The sequence below is a fragment of the Hippopotamus amphibius genome, chromosome 16 (assembly GCF_030028045.1).
Source record: "Hippopotamus amphibius kiboko isolate mHipAmp2 chromosome 16, mHipAmp2.hap2, whole genome shotgun sequence".
Lineage (NCBI taxonomy): Eukaryota > Metazoa > Chordata > Mammalia > Artiodactyla > Hippopotamidae > Hippopotamus > Hippopotamus amphibius.
The window spans coordinates 63,510,275-63,525,132 of record NC_080201.1 but is presented as its reverse complement, the minus strand read 5'-3'; the positions used below and the strand labels follow the sequence as shown (position 1 = coordinate 63,525,132).

General features: G+C 42.5%; 1 protein-coding gene across 1 annotated transcript; it reads right to left on the bottom strand.

Annotated features, from left to right (window-relative positions):
- Window positions 1-9,135: 9,135 nt before the first annotated feature.
- Window positions 9,136-14,858, bottom strand: LOC130838768 (leukocyte immunoglobulin-like receptor subfamily A member 5). The gene is made up of 8 exons (XM_057712273.1): window positions 14,773-14,858; window positions 14,632-14,667; window positions 14,165-14,449; window positions 13,614-13,913; window positions 13,287-13,331; window positions 11,118-11,249; window positions 10,198-10,250; window positions 9,136-10,109 (listed from the first exon to the last, which is right to left on the bottom strand). The coding sequence occupies exons 1-8, from the start codon at window positions 14,804-14,806 to the stop codon at window positions 9,969-9,971; spliced, it is 1,026 nt and encodes a 341-aa protein (XP_057568256.1). The 5' UTR covers window positions 14,807-14,858; the 3' UTR covers window positions 9,136-9,968.

The following is a 14,858-nucleotide window of genomic DNA, read 5'->3' as shown; positions in this document are numbered from 1 at the left end:
CTTGACCTACAAGTGAGATCTGAGCTTTTGGCATTAAAGACATTTTAAGGGAAGAAATGGAAAGAGACAGAAGATTGGTACTCCCATCTCAAATGCTGGTTGCGTCTGCATCAGGAAGTAGGCTATTCTCACTGTCTAACCTGCTGCTTTAAGAACAAACTCCCCAGTAGAGGTAAAACCCACATAGAAAACTTCCTTGGCTTGAGAGTCTGGGACCCTTCTGAGAACATGGAAGTATCTAAGACAGGTAGGAAGTCCACACTGCTGAATCTCTTGTAAGCAGCAGATCATCTATTTTTCAGTAAATTTGATGTACAAATAAGTTAATGAGAACTATTGACTTTAGTTCTTAATAACAACTTGACTTGAGGTTATCTTAGGATGTTTATAGAGCTTGACTATTAAATGAGTGTTCTTTTTTTAAAAAAATTAAAACATTTGTTTATTATTTTTTATTGGTGTATAGTTGATTTACAATATTATATTAGTTTCTGGTATACAGCATATTGATATAATATTCTTATAGATTATACTCCTAAATGAAGATCTTGAGTTGAAAATATCTTAACAGATATTCACTATGCAGTTGAGTGAGGTGCCTTCTCAATTTACTGTTGTTTAAAAAGTCACTTCCTGAACTGAACAGACCTGAATTTGAAATCCTGTTCCTTTAACAGTTAAGCATTTGAGTCAAGAGTCCTCAGCCCGAATTTCTAATTGCCAATCAACTACACCATCATCTACCTCATTAGGTGGCTGTGGAAATTCATTTATTCCAATAAAAGATTCCATTGGATGCCAGGAACAATTTTATTTTTATTTTAAATAAAAAAAATTTAAATTGACGTATAGTTGACTTACAATGTGTTAATTTCTGCTATACAGCAAAGTGATTCAGTTGTACATATATGTACATTCTTTTTTTATTTTCTTTTCCTTTATGGTTTATCATAGGATATTGAAAATAGTTCCCTGTGCTATATAGTAGGACCTTGTTGTTTACCCATTCTATATACAATAGCTTACATCTGCTAACCCCAGCCTCCCACTCCATCCCTTCCCCATCCCTCTCCCCAGGAACAATTGTAGAACTTAAGTGACAGCTGTATGAATGGGTAAGAACTCTGCCTACTTGGAGTTTATACTCAATTTGAGCACACATATGGGGTGTGGGAGGAGAAGTTGACGTTTTACAGCTAAATTCAAATTGAAGCAAGTGACATAAAAATATGAAGACAAGATGATACAGAGAAGCAGGATGAGGGTTATTTCAGATCATGTAACTATGGACATTTTCTCAGAGGAAATATCATTTCAGTTGAGAACCTGAGAATTGAGAGCTGCCAGTTATGGAAATTTGTGGGGCATAAAATTTCTAAGCAGTGTGAACAACTAGTATCAAGGCTCAGGGTTGAAAGGAGTTCAGTGTGTTTGAGGCAAAGAATATAGGTGTGTTTTGGCTGGAGTAGATGGACACGGGATGTGACTCATACCCTAGTGTCAGGCAACCTATTATGAAGGCAGTTCTGGGTTAAATTAGGAGTTTAAAATTTGATTCCAAGTGCAGCAGGAAGCTGCTCTAAGATTTCCAGTGGGGATACCTCGCAGTCTGATGTATATTCAGAAGCACTTTCTCTTGCTTGTCAGGGAAAATGGGAATCAGACCAAGGAGCCGGTAAGGAAGACATTTTCATGACCCTTGTTGAAGATGGTAAGGAAGACTGCATTTGAGAGAGGTTACTGCAACAGGGGTTTTGAAGTAGGGGGGAGAGATAGAACTTAACTCCAAATATAATAAGGACAAGTGGAAACTGATAGCCAAGGAGCAGGGTGGGGGTTCATTCGGTGCTCAATTATGAAGAGGAAACATCAAGGCTAGTGGTGTTCTTGCTAGATCGAGTAAACTAGATTCTTGCTGAAGGCAGGCCACAGTGATCAGATATCATTCTGGGGGGTGAAGAATTTGGTCAGATATTGAGAGTGGGGAGTCTTGCTCAAACTGGACTAAACGGGCCAAGGAGAGAGCCCAAGGGTCTAGTGAAAAGGTACCCAGAGGATGCTGGCTCGTTTGGTCAAGGAGAGTCTTTGTCAGTGCCTGCTTAGGATTCTGAATTCATCTAGGTGAGAATGGGGTCAGGTACCACCTGGATAGTCTCTGCTAGGTGCCAGGCACTGCCATCAACCCTGTAGACTGCGCTCATTTAATCCTCACAATATTTCCAAGTACTATATTCTACCTATTTCAGATATTGATACTGAGGTAGCAGAGACATTAGATAGACCATCCAAATTTACGTGGTCAGAAAGTTTAGAACTGGGCTCTGAACCAGGTATAACACACAGCTCTAGGGTCTGTGTTTTAGTTAATTACTCTGCCCTGATGGTTGTTTGATCTCAGGTGTAGTTGTAGAGAACTAGTTGAATTCAGGTTGTATCTTTTGAGAGAGATCAATAGTTTTTGGCTGATTGGATACGGAAGGAGGGTAAAGAAGAATTAAAACAGAAACACCCATGTTACCGGCACCCATTTGAGCTGAATTCCTTCCACCTCCACTGCTTGGGATTCCCATAGATCCTTCACACTGAGGAAAGGGTTAGGTTTAGGGTTTGGGCCAAGAACAGGCCCCTGTGTTGCTGAGGTGCATGTGAAGTTAAGTCCAATTTACATTCAGTGACTTTGGGAAGTTGAGCTTCAGCAAGAGAAAAGAACCTGTTTAAAGTTACAGAAGGAGTCACAGGCAGGGACATCCCTCCAAGAGTGTTTCCATCTTTGCACAAAGAGGAGTTTGACTTGAAACCTCAGTAGTCCTTCAAAGGTTTGACATCCAAACATACAAAGAAACAGAGGAGGAATTTTTATTGTAGAGACTTTACAGTTGAATGAAGAAAGATGTGAAGTCAAGAAGCAGGGCTGTTACTTACCTCTCCAATGCCTACTGCCTGATCCATGAGTACTCCCTGGCTATGAGTGCTAAGGTACGGGAAACCTCCTATAAAAGAGTTTCCTCATCTGTCCAAGCTCTGTGATTGGCCCTTGGGACCCAATCCCATTGCTGAGAACTTCCTGCATCCACATGATGATTGACAGGTGGAGACCATTTCCTCAGTTTGAGCGTCAAGTTCTCCTAGACCAGCGGTTCTCAGCCTTGACTGCATGTAAAACTCACCGCTCTCAGGCATCATTTCAAAGTACCAATGCCCAGAGATTCTGATTTATAGGTCTGATCAGGGGCGTCCAGACATCGAGATTCTTTGAAGATTCCCCCGATGATCGTAATTGCAGTTGAGTCTGAGAACCACGGCTTAGAACCTTCAGCTGTGATTAGCTGCCTCCTCCTGTCGAACCAGGTACGCTAAAATCCATCCACACTTCAAATTAAATATGTGACACAGGAAATACAAGAGGTGCATCAAGAGACTAGTTCATCAGTTTTACACAGACAATATTAATTTTTGCAGCTATAAAGACTTCAAAATTTGGGGTTTTGACATTTTCATCTTTTAGAACCAATATCTCTCTCCCCATCCCCATGTATCTGCTCAAAGTTGAAGTCTCTAGACCAATGCAGTATACTACACAATGAATTGAATATGGTAAATAGTTTAACGTACTAAAATAATACAGTAGACGTAATATAAGCCATGTTTGTAATTTAAAATTTTCTAATAGCCGCACTAAACAAGTAAAAAGAACCAGGTAAAATTAAATTTTATAATATGTTGAATCCAATATATCCAAAATATTATTTCAACATGTAGTCAATATAAAAACAATTGAGATATTTTACCTTCAACATTTGGTACTGAGGCTTCAAAATTTGGTCTGTACTTCATACCTATAGTACAGTTCAGCTTACATTAGCCACATTTCTGGTATTCAATAGCCACGTGTGTCTATTGGCTGCCGTATGGGTAGGTCTAGATCCGAGGACAGAAAAGGGACCTCTGGCTTTAAAAGGGAGGAGGGTCAAGGGATCCAAAGGATTGGTCTCCTGCACGGGTTATTTCTTTGCCATGAGCATGCAGACTTGAGAATTGACCCACCAGGTCACAGTACTCAGAGAAGGACATCCATCCTTCTGAAACTTTCTAGGCTGTGCAAACTTGGTCAAGGTTCCTAACTTCCGTACCTCAGTTTCCTTATTTGTAAGAGGGTGACAGCAATAATACCTGCCTCATAGGATGAGTATTTTATTTTTTTATTAAAAATTTTCTTATTGAAGTATAGTTGAATTACAATGTTGTGTTAATTACTGTTGTACAGCAAAGTGACAGTTATACACACACATATGTATATGCACACACATACACACACACACATTCTTTTTTGTATTCTTTTCCTGTGGTTCATCACAGGACATTGAATATAGTTCCCTGTGCTATATGGTAGGACCTTGTTGTTTATCCATTCTATATATATCAGTTTGCATCTGCTAATCCCAAACTTCCAATCCAACCCTCTCTCACTCCCCTCCCCCTTGGCAACCACCAGTCTGTTCTCTATGTCCCTGATTCTGTTTCTGTTTCATAATTAGGTTCATTTGTGTCATATTTTAGATTCCACATATAAGTGACATCATATGGTGTTTGTCTTTCTCTTTCTGACTTCACTTAGTCTTAAATGGGTTTAGTGAGTCAAATGTGACCCACATCTTCAATTATACATGTTGCATGTATAATGTATGATATAAATGCATAAGTATCCATATTCTATATACTATATGCGTGCATAATTATATATGTTAGTATATATAACATATAGAATATATATTAAATATGTAAATATATAACTATATGCATGATATGATTGACTGAAGAGTTTTCCATTTGGTCATGTATACAATTGTCTTTATCATTCCCATGATCTATTTTTATATAATTTCTGTGTTTGTGTGCATGTTCATGTGTGCATAATGTATGCCTGTATTTGTATGTTTGTGTAAAAGATATACAGAAACATCAGTTAAATAGAGTTGGGAGACCAGAAGGGGGCGCTCGCATGCCCTGAGGTGATAGCTGAGCATAACAGGAAGAAAAAAGATCCCTCTTCTTTCTTGGCAACAGCTCAACCAATGAAAAGCCATGGACTGTTTACTAGAGCCCTCCAACTTCCTTGTCCTCTCTATAAAAGTGGTCTCCTTCCCTTGCCCTCTGGGAACTTGCACGAGGCTTACCATGGTTGCACACCCTGATTGCAATACTCTGATTTTGAATAAACCCTTTTTTTATTCTTGAAAAATAACTGGCAGTCTATTTGTTTAGGTCAGCATGTATGTTTTTGTGAAGTTATTTAAAGGACATTGAACTGAGAATTTCCTGAGAAAACAATTCCATGTTGTGTAATGACCTCTTGATATCAAGTTCCTAAAATGGGTTTGTTGAGTCAAATGTGACCCACATTTTCAGTTTTGAGACATGTTGCAAACTGCCCTCCAGAAATTCTGTACCAGCTGCTGCTTCCACCAACTTCTTCCTCTGACTCAACCACAGCAGCTAGTCAGGTAGTGCAGCCTCTGCTTTGCTACCTTCTGGGTAGCTCTGAAACCTGTTCCTTCCTTGTCATGTGGGCTCAGACCTGACCTCTGACATGGATTCTCTGGTTGGTCTTCAATGAACTTGCCTTTTCTCAGCTCCTCCCTTCCTGTCCAATCTCCACGGTGACCTCCAGGGGGCTCTTTCTCAGATGCAGTTCTGATCCTGTCACTTCTCTACTCAAAACTGCTCCTTGATTCCCAAGCCCCCTTTCTGTAAAATCTAGACTGAGCATGATTTTCAAGACTTGTTTGAATCTGGCTGCAGCTAATTCTTTTCTCTTTTCACATTTCTGTCCACTTGGTACTCAATCCAAGCAAAATTTCATGGTTCCTAACACGTCGAGCACCATGTATTTACAATGTCTTTTTTTATCAAAAAGGAATGGCAGGTTTTAAATTTTATTTCTTAAATGGAAGTTGTATATGTAATATCTAAGGTTTATGTGATGGTGACTGCAGTTAATAATCCTGCCCTGAATACTGGGATTGCATCTTCTCTCTGCATCTTATGCCCATGGATCCTTTGCTGTGGCCTCTGTGACTGGCTTTTATTCATCCTGCTAATTTTCACGGCCCCGTTTATTATAACTTCCAGATAACCGGACAAAGTGTATTATTACAGAATATTCTGTCTACCTAACTTTCTTCACCTACTAGACCAGGACGTGCTCGGTAAACGGCAATATAGTAAATACTTCAGTCTTCATGTACCACAGTTCTCCGTCTCAAAGACTCAACTTTACTACTGAAGTGAAAAAGCAGGCAGTATGTAAATGAGCAGACACATGTTCTAATAAAGCGTTATTTACAAAAAATAAGCAATGGGCCAGATTTGGCCCGTGAACCATAGTTTGCCAGTCCCTGGTCTGGTGTAAGTGTCAGTAAAACTACAGCCTGAGGGTCAGTCTCCTGTTTTTTGTTCTTTTTTTTAAAGTTAAATAAAAAGCAAAATCTTTTATTTTATGATCCCTTTTCATGATCCCTGTCATTTACAGTAATTCTTCTTTCAAAAGATATCCTTTCTTTAATGAATTCTGTGTCATAATCTCTATGCACACGTAACACACTTCCATTCTTTATTACTTCCCATTGAAAACATGATTAATGTTTCTCAACTATCAGTGACTTGCAGCACAAATGTAGAACACGCCACCTCACCCCTTAAACCTCCAGATGCAATCTGACTCTTTGTAGTCAGATTTTTAAAATTCTTTGCCTAGAGATGATCTATCTTGCTCAACATTTACTATGACGTCAGTGACATTGAAATGAGTAGTGCAGACGATGGAGTAGTCTGTCGTAGTCCTAGTATGTTCTGCAGTCTCCTGGTTTTGTAAATAAAGTTCTTTGGGGACATAGTCATGCCATTCATTTGCATATCAACAGTTTGCTGACCTCTGCACTGCATCACTGGTTCTCAACCTTGGCTGCACATCGGAATAACCTGGAAGCCTTAAGGAATATTACTGCTGGGGTCCCATTCCAGGAGATTTTAATCTAATCAAAATGTGAGGGGAGGGGGTGTGGGTGGAATCTGGTTCCCAGGATTTAAAACAATTCTTTAGTTGATTCGAATATGCAAACAGGTTTGACAGTCACAGTACCAGAGCCTATCTCTTAAGTTGGTGTCTCTTAATTGTCGCTATTAGAAATAACTGGGAATTTTATAAATGATACTGTTTCCTGAGTACTGTCCTTGGGTGGGTGAAGAAGCCATAGAACCAATCTTTTTTTTTTTTTTTTAGTATTATTTTTTTGGGGGTACACCAAGTTCAATCATCTGTTTTTTTTTTTTTTTTTGGCTCTTCTAGTTTTTTATTGATGCTTTTATTTATTTTTTATTTATTTTTTTTTTTTGCTGAGGATTATCCCTTTTATTTATTTATTTATTTATTTATTTTTAAATTTTTTTTGGGGTACACCAGGTTCAATCATCTGTTTTTATACACATATCCCCGTATTCCCTCCCTTCCTTGACTCCCCCACCTCGAGTCCCCCCCACCCTCCCCGCCCCAGTCCTCTAAGGCATCTTCCATCCTCGAGTTGGACTCCCTTTGTTATACAACAACTTCCCACTGACTATTTTACAGTTGGTAGTATATATATGTCTGTGCTACTCTCTCGCTTCGTCTCAGTTTCCCCTTCACCCCCCGCCCCCTCCCATACCTCGAGTTCTCCAGTCCATTCTCTGTATCTGCATCCTTGTTCTTGTCACTGAGTTCATCAGTACCATTTTTAGATTCCGTATATGTGAGTTAGCATACAATATTTGTCCTTCTCTTTCTGACTTACTTCACTCTGTATGACAGATTGTAGTTCATAGAACCAATCTTTAACTTTCTTCCTCTATCCCCTCCTCCCACCCCCATAATTCTTATTGAAACCAAAGTTTTGGAACCATTGCAGTAGACCAGCAGTTGGCAGATATTTTCTGTCAAGGGCCAAAGCATAAATATCTTAGGTTTTGAGAGCCATATGGTCTCTTGCAATTCTTTAACTCTACCATTATAGTGTGAAAGCAGCCACAGGTAATACATAAATCTACATGCATGGCTGTGTTCCAAAAAAACTTTACTTATGGAGGTTGATGTCTGAATTTTATATAATTTTCACATCATAAAATATTTTTTTCATCCTATTTGGGGTCCTTTGGGCTTCATGAATATGGATACGTCTAGTGCCTTGATTGTGGTGATGGTATCACGTTGTTTGCATTTATCCAAACTCATCAAATTGTACCCATTAAGTGCAGTTCTTTCTATATCAGTTATATCTCAACAAAGCTATTAAAATATTATTTTTCTAATTTTTTTCAACCATATAAAATGCAGTGGTGGTGATGGTTATACAACAGTGTGAATGTATTTAATGCCACTGAACTTTACACTTAAAAATGTTTTTTCTTTTTGTTTTTTTGGCTGAGTTGTGTGGCATGCAAGATCTTAGTTCCACAACCAGGGATTGAACCCATGCCCCCTGCATTGGAAGCACAGAGTCTTAACCACTGGACTGCCAGTCTCTAAAAATGATTAAAATGGTAAATTTTATGTCATGTATATTTTACCACTAAAAAAAGCAAAAAACTGTTAAAAAGTGTAAAAATGTATGGTATAATACAGGTGGCTTGCCAGATTTGGCCCATGGACCCTAATTTGATGACCCTGCCCTAGACAACAAACTCTTTGACAAGAGGGATGGTTTTAGGATTTTTCCTGTACCCCTAGGTTGTAACATAAAACCTGGCACCCAAGAAGATTTAAGTATATTTGTTTCATTGATGAATGATATAAACTTACAAAACACCCTATTACTCTTCTAACTTTGGAGGGTCTCAGGAATTCCTGGACAATTATAGTAGAGATTCTGGAATTGAGGCCCCTAGATTTCGGGGGGCAGTGGTGATTTTGGAGAGGCAGCAGTGAGCAGTGGCATGAAGTGAGATCTTCGTTCCCTGCCCAGGAATTGAACCTGGGTAGCCTGGATGAAAACCAGGAGTCCTAGCCTCCAGACCAGCAAGGGTGAGAGGCTAGAAGCTGTTTTTCCTTGGCTCTTGCCCCCAGTGAAAATGCATTTCTCACGGAGGCAAAACTGTAAAAGCAGGTACAAAGTTTATTTTTAGAGACACAGCACAACAAGTGGGAGGGCACACACAAACTGTTTAGCTAAGATAGAAGCAAGGCAGAGGTGCACACCTAGAGAGAAAGGGTGTGGGCATCCCCCTCAATGAGGAGGAGGAAGTAAAGAGGCGGTTAGATCATCTACACAGGACAGTTCTTCCAGGTCTTTGTTTACCTTTGGCCAACTATCTGGTTTCTTTTTCCACACCTGACCTGCCCTAGGACCCTCCCCATCATGCGTCCCCAATTTTTTCCAAGATGTATATCATATGAGAGGCCTATGAGAAGGCCTTAGCCCGATATATTATGGGGTGGTGCCTCCTCCTTTTTGACCTCCAAGGAGCTTTCTGTGCATGTGCAATGTCTCCCTTGTCCCAAGGATGGGGAGTGTATGACCTCTTGATCTCTTAACAGGGTTTAGCCCCTCTCCCTGCCATAAAAGTGTCCAATGTCCGGTTATCTACCCTGTTCCTGTTGCTGTTTCTTATATCAAAGTGCAGATATTGAAATATAGACAGGAGTCCTGGAGCCCATTTTGTTTCTTGCCTCAGGAAATGTAAACTGGGGGCTGGTAATGAACGTCCAGCTTGGAGCTCATCTTCTTCTCTGCCTCATGAAATGTGAACATGAGGCCAGTTGTAAATGCCTTGCTTGGGGACCATCTATTTCCTGCCTCAGTGGGACCTTCTGAGTAATGTGGGTCCCCTCAAGCAGGCTGATGGTCTCAGATTTGGAATCTCAGCTCCAGAGGAGGGAGCTACCAACAGGCAGGTGTAAGTTTTGCTGCCCAGATGAAATGGCGGCACTGGTGTCTGGCTTATTTTAGGGCAATTGTTGCGTACTCGCTGGTCTGGGTCTGTGTAGGCACCAAGGAGGGTGTCCCAGCTGTCCTCTGGTGGGGGACACTGCAGGTCAGCTGGGAATAGGTGACTTCCTGTGGGTCTATAGTCTCATAGACCTGAGGGAGGAAGGGAGAATATGAAATGGTGGTGTGACATAGTGGCCCAAGGGATATTTGGGGGCAGAGTAGAGGAGGAAACTCTTACCTGTCCATTCACTGGTCCAGCTACCTCTGGCTGTCTCTCTTTCCTGGCAGCATCTAGAGGGAAGAGAAGGTTGTTATGGACTGTGTACCTGTGTCCCCCCACCAATTCATCTGCTGAAATTGGAACTCCCAAAGTGACGGTGTTTGGAGGTGGTGCCCTTGGGAGGTACTTAGGTTTAGATGAGGTCACGAGGGTGGAATTGTCATGACAAGCCAGAGCTCTAGTTCGTTCTCTCTGCTATGTGAGGATATAGCAAGGAGGTGCCCATCTGCAAGAGAACCCTCACCAGGAACTGAATCCCCAGCACCTACAGCTTGGACCTCCCAGCTTCCACAATTGTGAGAAATGAATGTTGGCTCTTTGAACCACCCAGTCTATGGTATTCTGTTACAGCAGCCTGAATGGACTTAGAAAGAGAGGGTCATTTCTTTTTTTATTGAAGTATAGTTGATGTACAATATTATATGTTACAATATATTGATTCACAATTTTTAAAGGTTATACTCCATTTATAGTTACTATAAAATATTTGCCATATTTCCAATGTTGTACAATATATCCTTGTAGCTTATTTTATAATAGTTTGTACCTCTTAATCGCCTACCCCATCTTGCCCCTCCCCCCTTCCCTCTCCCCACTGGTAACCACTAGTTTGTTCTCTATATCTGTAATCTAAAAAAATACAGTAAACTAGTGAATATAACAAAAGAGAGGCTCATGTTTTTGAGAGGGCTGTTGTAGATTCCCCCCAGCCCTGTCTTCTGATTTTACAGATAGGAGCACACAATCACACCTCATTGCTTCTGGACCCTCTCAGCCCCCTTCCCCGCCCCCAGCGAATGCCTTTCCCCATTTCCCCAGTAGGATTTGCACCACAGGTGTCTCTGTGCAGGCTTCCCTTCCCTCTCTCAAGGACATACTGTTTTTGGCTTTGTGACAACAGCGGAGGATGAAGAGGAGGAGGAAGATGAGCAGCAGGAGACCCGTGGCCACTGGGACACCGATCAGAATGCCTAGGGGTCTCTCTTGGGAGGTCGGGTTGTGAGGCAGGGCTGCAAAAGAGGAAACAGTGCTGGAGCAGCCGCCCTTTATAAAGAACCTTCACACACACGGCACAGTTTCTGGGTGTTTCCTCAGATCCCACCACAAGCTCAGAATTGTTCACCCCATTTCTTAGAAAAGGGGGATGAGCTTTGACCACCTTCTTTGCTCGCTGCATGAAGTCACAGATGAGAAAGCACTTGGAAATTTGTACCAATATAGAGGGGAGCACACGATGACCCACCAACCAAACCCCAGCCCACTGCTGTTTTCTTGTGGCCCCCAAGGTCACAGTAGACTTCCTTTTTTCTTTTTTTAAAGATTTTTTTTATGTGGACCATTTTTAACATATTTATTTGAATTTGTTACCATACTGCTTCTGTTTTAGGTTTTGGTTTTTTGGCCGTGAGGCATGTGGGATCTTAGCTCCTTGACCAGGATCTAACCCAAACCACCTTGCATTGGAAGCTGAAATCTTAACCGCTGGATTGCCAGGGAAGTCCCTAGACTTACATTTTTAAATGAAATGTACTTTAAATGAAACGAATAACTTGCATCTTGACATGAATCAAGAAAAGAATAAAATTTTGCGACAGGTGCAAATGATCTGAAACTGACATTTCAGCGCCAGTGTATATGGCTTCCAGTGAACATGACCCCGCCCACTCGCTTCCGCTTATTGCCTGTGGCTGCTTTTGTGTTGAGGGTCAGAGATCAGTGGTTGCGAAAGAGACCAGATATCCATACGTTGATCTTCTGGCCCAACGCAGGAAATATTTGCTGACCCCTAGGGTAGAGGAAGAAGAGCTCAGAAAAGAGCCAGCAGAGGTGAATTGAGAGTGTGGTTTTAGCAAAGCTGGTGGGAGAGCTCATTCTGAGAACTGACGAGCCATTAACTGGAAACTTGTAGGAAAAGTATGCATTTGCATTACACAAAAGTAGCCACAGACAACACAAAGAATTCTTTATGTGTTGGCACGGCTATAGCATGCTAGATTCCAATTACAAATTTTTTTTTTAAACCAAATAGGCTGTGAGCTGGATATAGCCCCTCACCGCCCCGACCATAGTTTTCCAACTGCGGTTTTATGCATCTTTTAGATATTTTTGACCCCAGCAGATTCTGTTTGCTTGCATATTTGTGTTTTCCCTTAGGACTCCCCTCCCACTCTACCCGCAGTGTCTGGATAATCTTCTCTACTTTCTTTCATCAGTTCCACACCTGTATCATCCTGTTGTGCACTCTTCTCACTCAAACTTATGAAGCTAACTTCCCATTGCACATTTTCTCTAGGAGGGCAGGGTCAGCTCAAGAGCAACAAGTCCAACAGGAAACTCCTCCTCTTGCACACACCCCACCTTTGGAAACTCCTCATATGTGTCTATTTCTCTGTGAATCGTCCCCCAATACACACACAGCACAGACGCTGATAGAGACATCACTTGAGACTGGAAGCGAGTTCATACTAAATTCTTCTCAAGATGTCAGAAAGAAGTGACAGTGGTCACAACCACGGAAGGTCTTGTCCCAACAGTCCTTAACCCTGTACAGAGTTTGCTTCTACATATGTGAAAGAAATGAGGCTCAGAGGAGGGAAAAGACATTAGCAGAGGGACACAGTGAATTCCTTGTAGAAATAGCTCTCATAATTTGCGCGTCCTAGAGCAGTCTAGGGATGAAGCCTCCAGAGAACAAGGTTACCTGATTATCTCAATTATTCTGAGCTGATGTTAGGAGTATTAGCCCTTCTGGGAGCAGAGCTCAGTGATGAAGCTATGAATTCTAGAATATTGGCAATATGGAACATTGATGAATGGTATCTATGGATCCTACTCGTTTCATTTGCAATCCGTAGACCCTCTGATCTTCTGCGCTCCCTTAGGGAGGAAAGCCCTACTTACTATATTTGTTTGCTCCCTGCCTCCAGCCATCAGAAGCCCTCTTAAAAAGCTGGCTCTGTTGCTGGTAAATAATCCTTTTCCACTCCAAGTCAGAGAGAAGGGAACACGGAATCTCTTCAGTTTTCCACCTAAACTCAGTTACTCACCAGTTGAACGTCTGGGTTCTGTGGTACTGAGGTGGTCAGGAACTTCTGAAAATAGGTATGAAATGGGGGAGGTTTTCTTTATCTCTGCTCAGTCAGGCTCTCACCTCCCAGGTTCCCAATGACCTATACGGCCTTTCCCCGGCCTTGGCATGTGATGGGAGGGCTGCACGGTGGGTGAGGGGGCGAGTTCCTTACAGATTTGTGTCTAAGCAGCTGGTGCTCATACCACCTTTCCACCTGCTGTCCTCCTTCCCCAACCACTACTTTAACTGGACAGTGTCAGCTCCCAGGAGGGGACATGGGGATGGATGGGCTGGGCTTCCTCACCTTTGACCTGAAGCTGCAGTTGGTCGCTGGGGAGAGACCACAGATAGGGGTTTTGGCTGAAGACACCATAGCATCTGTAGGTCTCTGTCTGTGTGGAGGAGACTTGATTCAAAAGAAAGATGGCCTGGTATCCTTTGTCCTGGGGGTTGGTGCTTTGGTTCTGGGGGATGTGAACTCCGTCTTCTTCGGTGAGCATAAATACATTAAACTTCAGTTTGGAGAAACACTGCAACGTCACATTCTCCCCTGGAGCTACCACAGTGCCAGCTATGCTGGAGAGGGAGGGTTTGTCATAAGCTCCTGAGAAGGAAGGAAGTTTGGTGATAAATGGAAGGGCCATACATGCACTGTCCCTTTTTGTTCCCCGGGAGCAGATGTGCCTCTGGTTTCTCTCCTCTCCTTGTCCTGCCCTGAGGAAATCTGTTTCGGCAGCATCCCTGAGTCCTTCCTAGGGATAGAGGCCTGTCCTCCGTGCTTCCTATCTGCACAGCCTGGGTCTTCCCTCCGCAGAGGGGTCAGTCCTGGCTCTGCTGCCTCTGTGTCTCACTCACCGGTCATCACCAGCTGCAGGGGGTCGCTGAACTGGGACCAGTGGGCTCTTTTCTGATAGGAACAGTGGTACAGCCCTGCAAGGTCTGTTGTCATCTCGGTGATATTCAAAGTGTTGGTTTTCCTAGAAATGATTTCTTCCTTTCTGTCCGTGGGCTCAGGGCTTCCCACTTTAGAGATCCTGTACCCCTCAGCTTGTTCAGGTCCTTCACACAGGATGGTCACAGGATTCTTACGTGGAACAATGGATCCAGGCAGAGCTGAGATAAGAGGTGGGGGGCGATTTCCTAGAAGAAAGGGAACAAGTAAGGGACTCACAGGTGTATCTGTTTTTCATGCCATCCTTCCACTTCATCCCCTCTTACAGCCCCCAGGCTAAATGCCGAGTCCCCTCTTCCCAGCTGCCAAGAGAGCTGATACCTGGCTTAAACCCTACTGGGTCCTTGGGAGTATTACAAGGACTACTCACCCTTCTGTGCCTGAGTGCTCTGGCCTAGATACAACCCTAGAAGGAAACATCAGGTGAGAACAGCCCAGCCTTAAAGAACCACCAGACCTGCCCTCCTGTAGCTGTCTGTTTGTACCCCAACCCTTCCCTCCCCAGACTCACCAAGATAGAACAGGGTGGGAAGAACCACAGACATGATCCTGTGTCCAAGCCAACAGTGATGCTGAACAGACTTCTCTGGCAGTGAC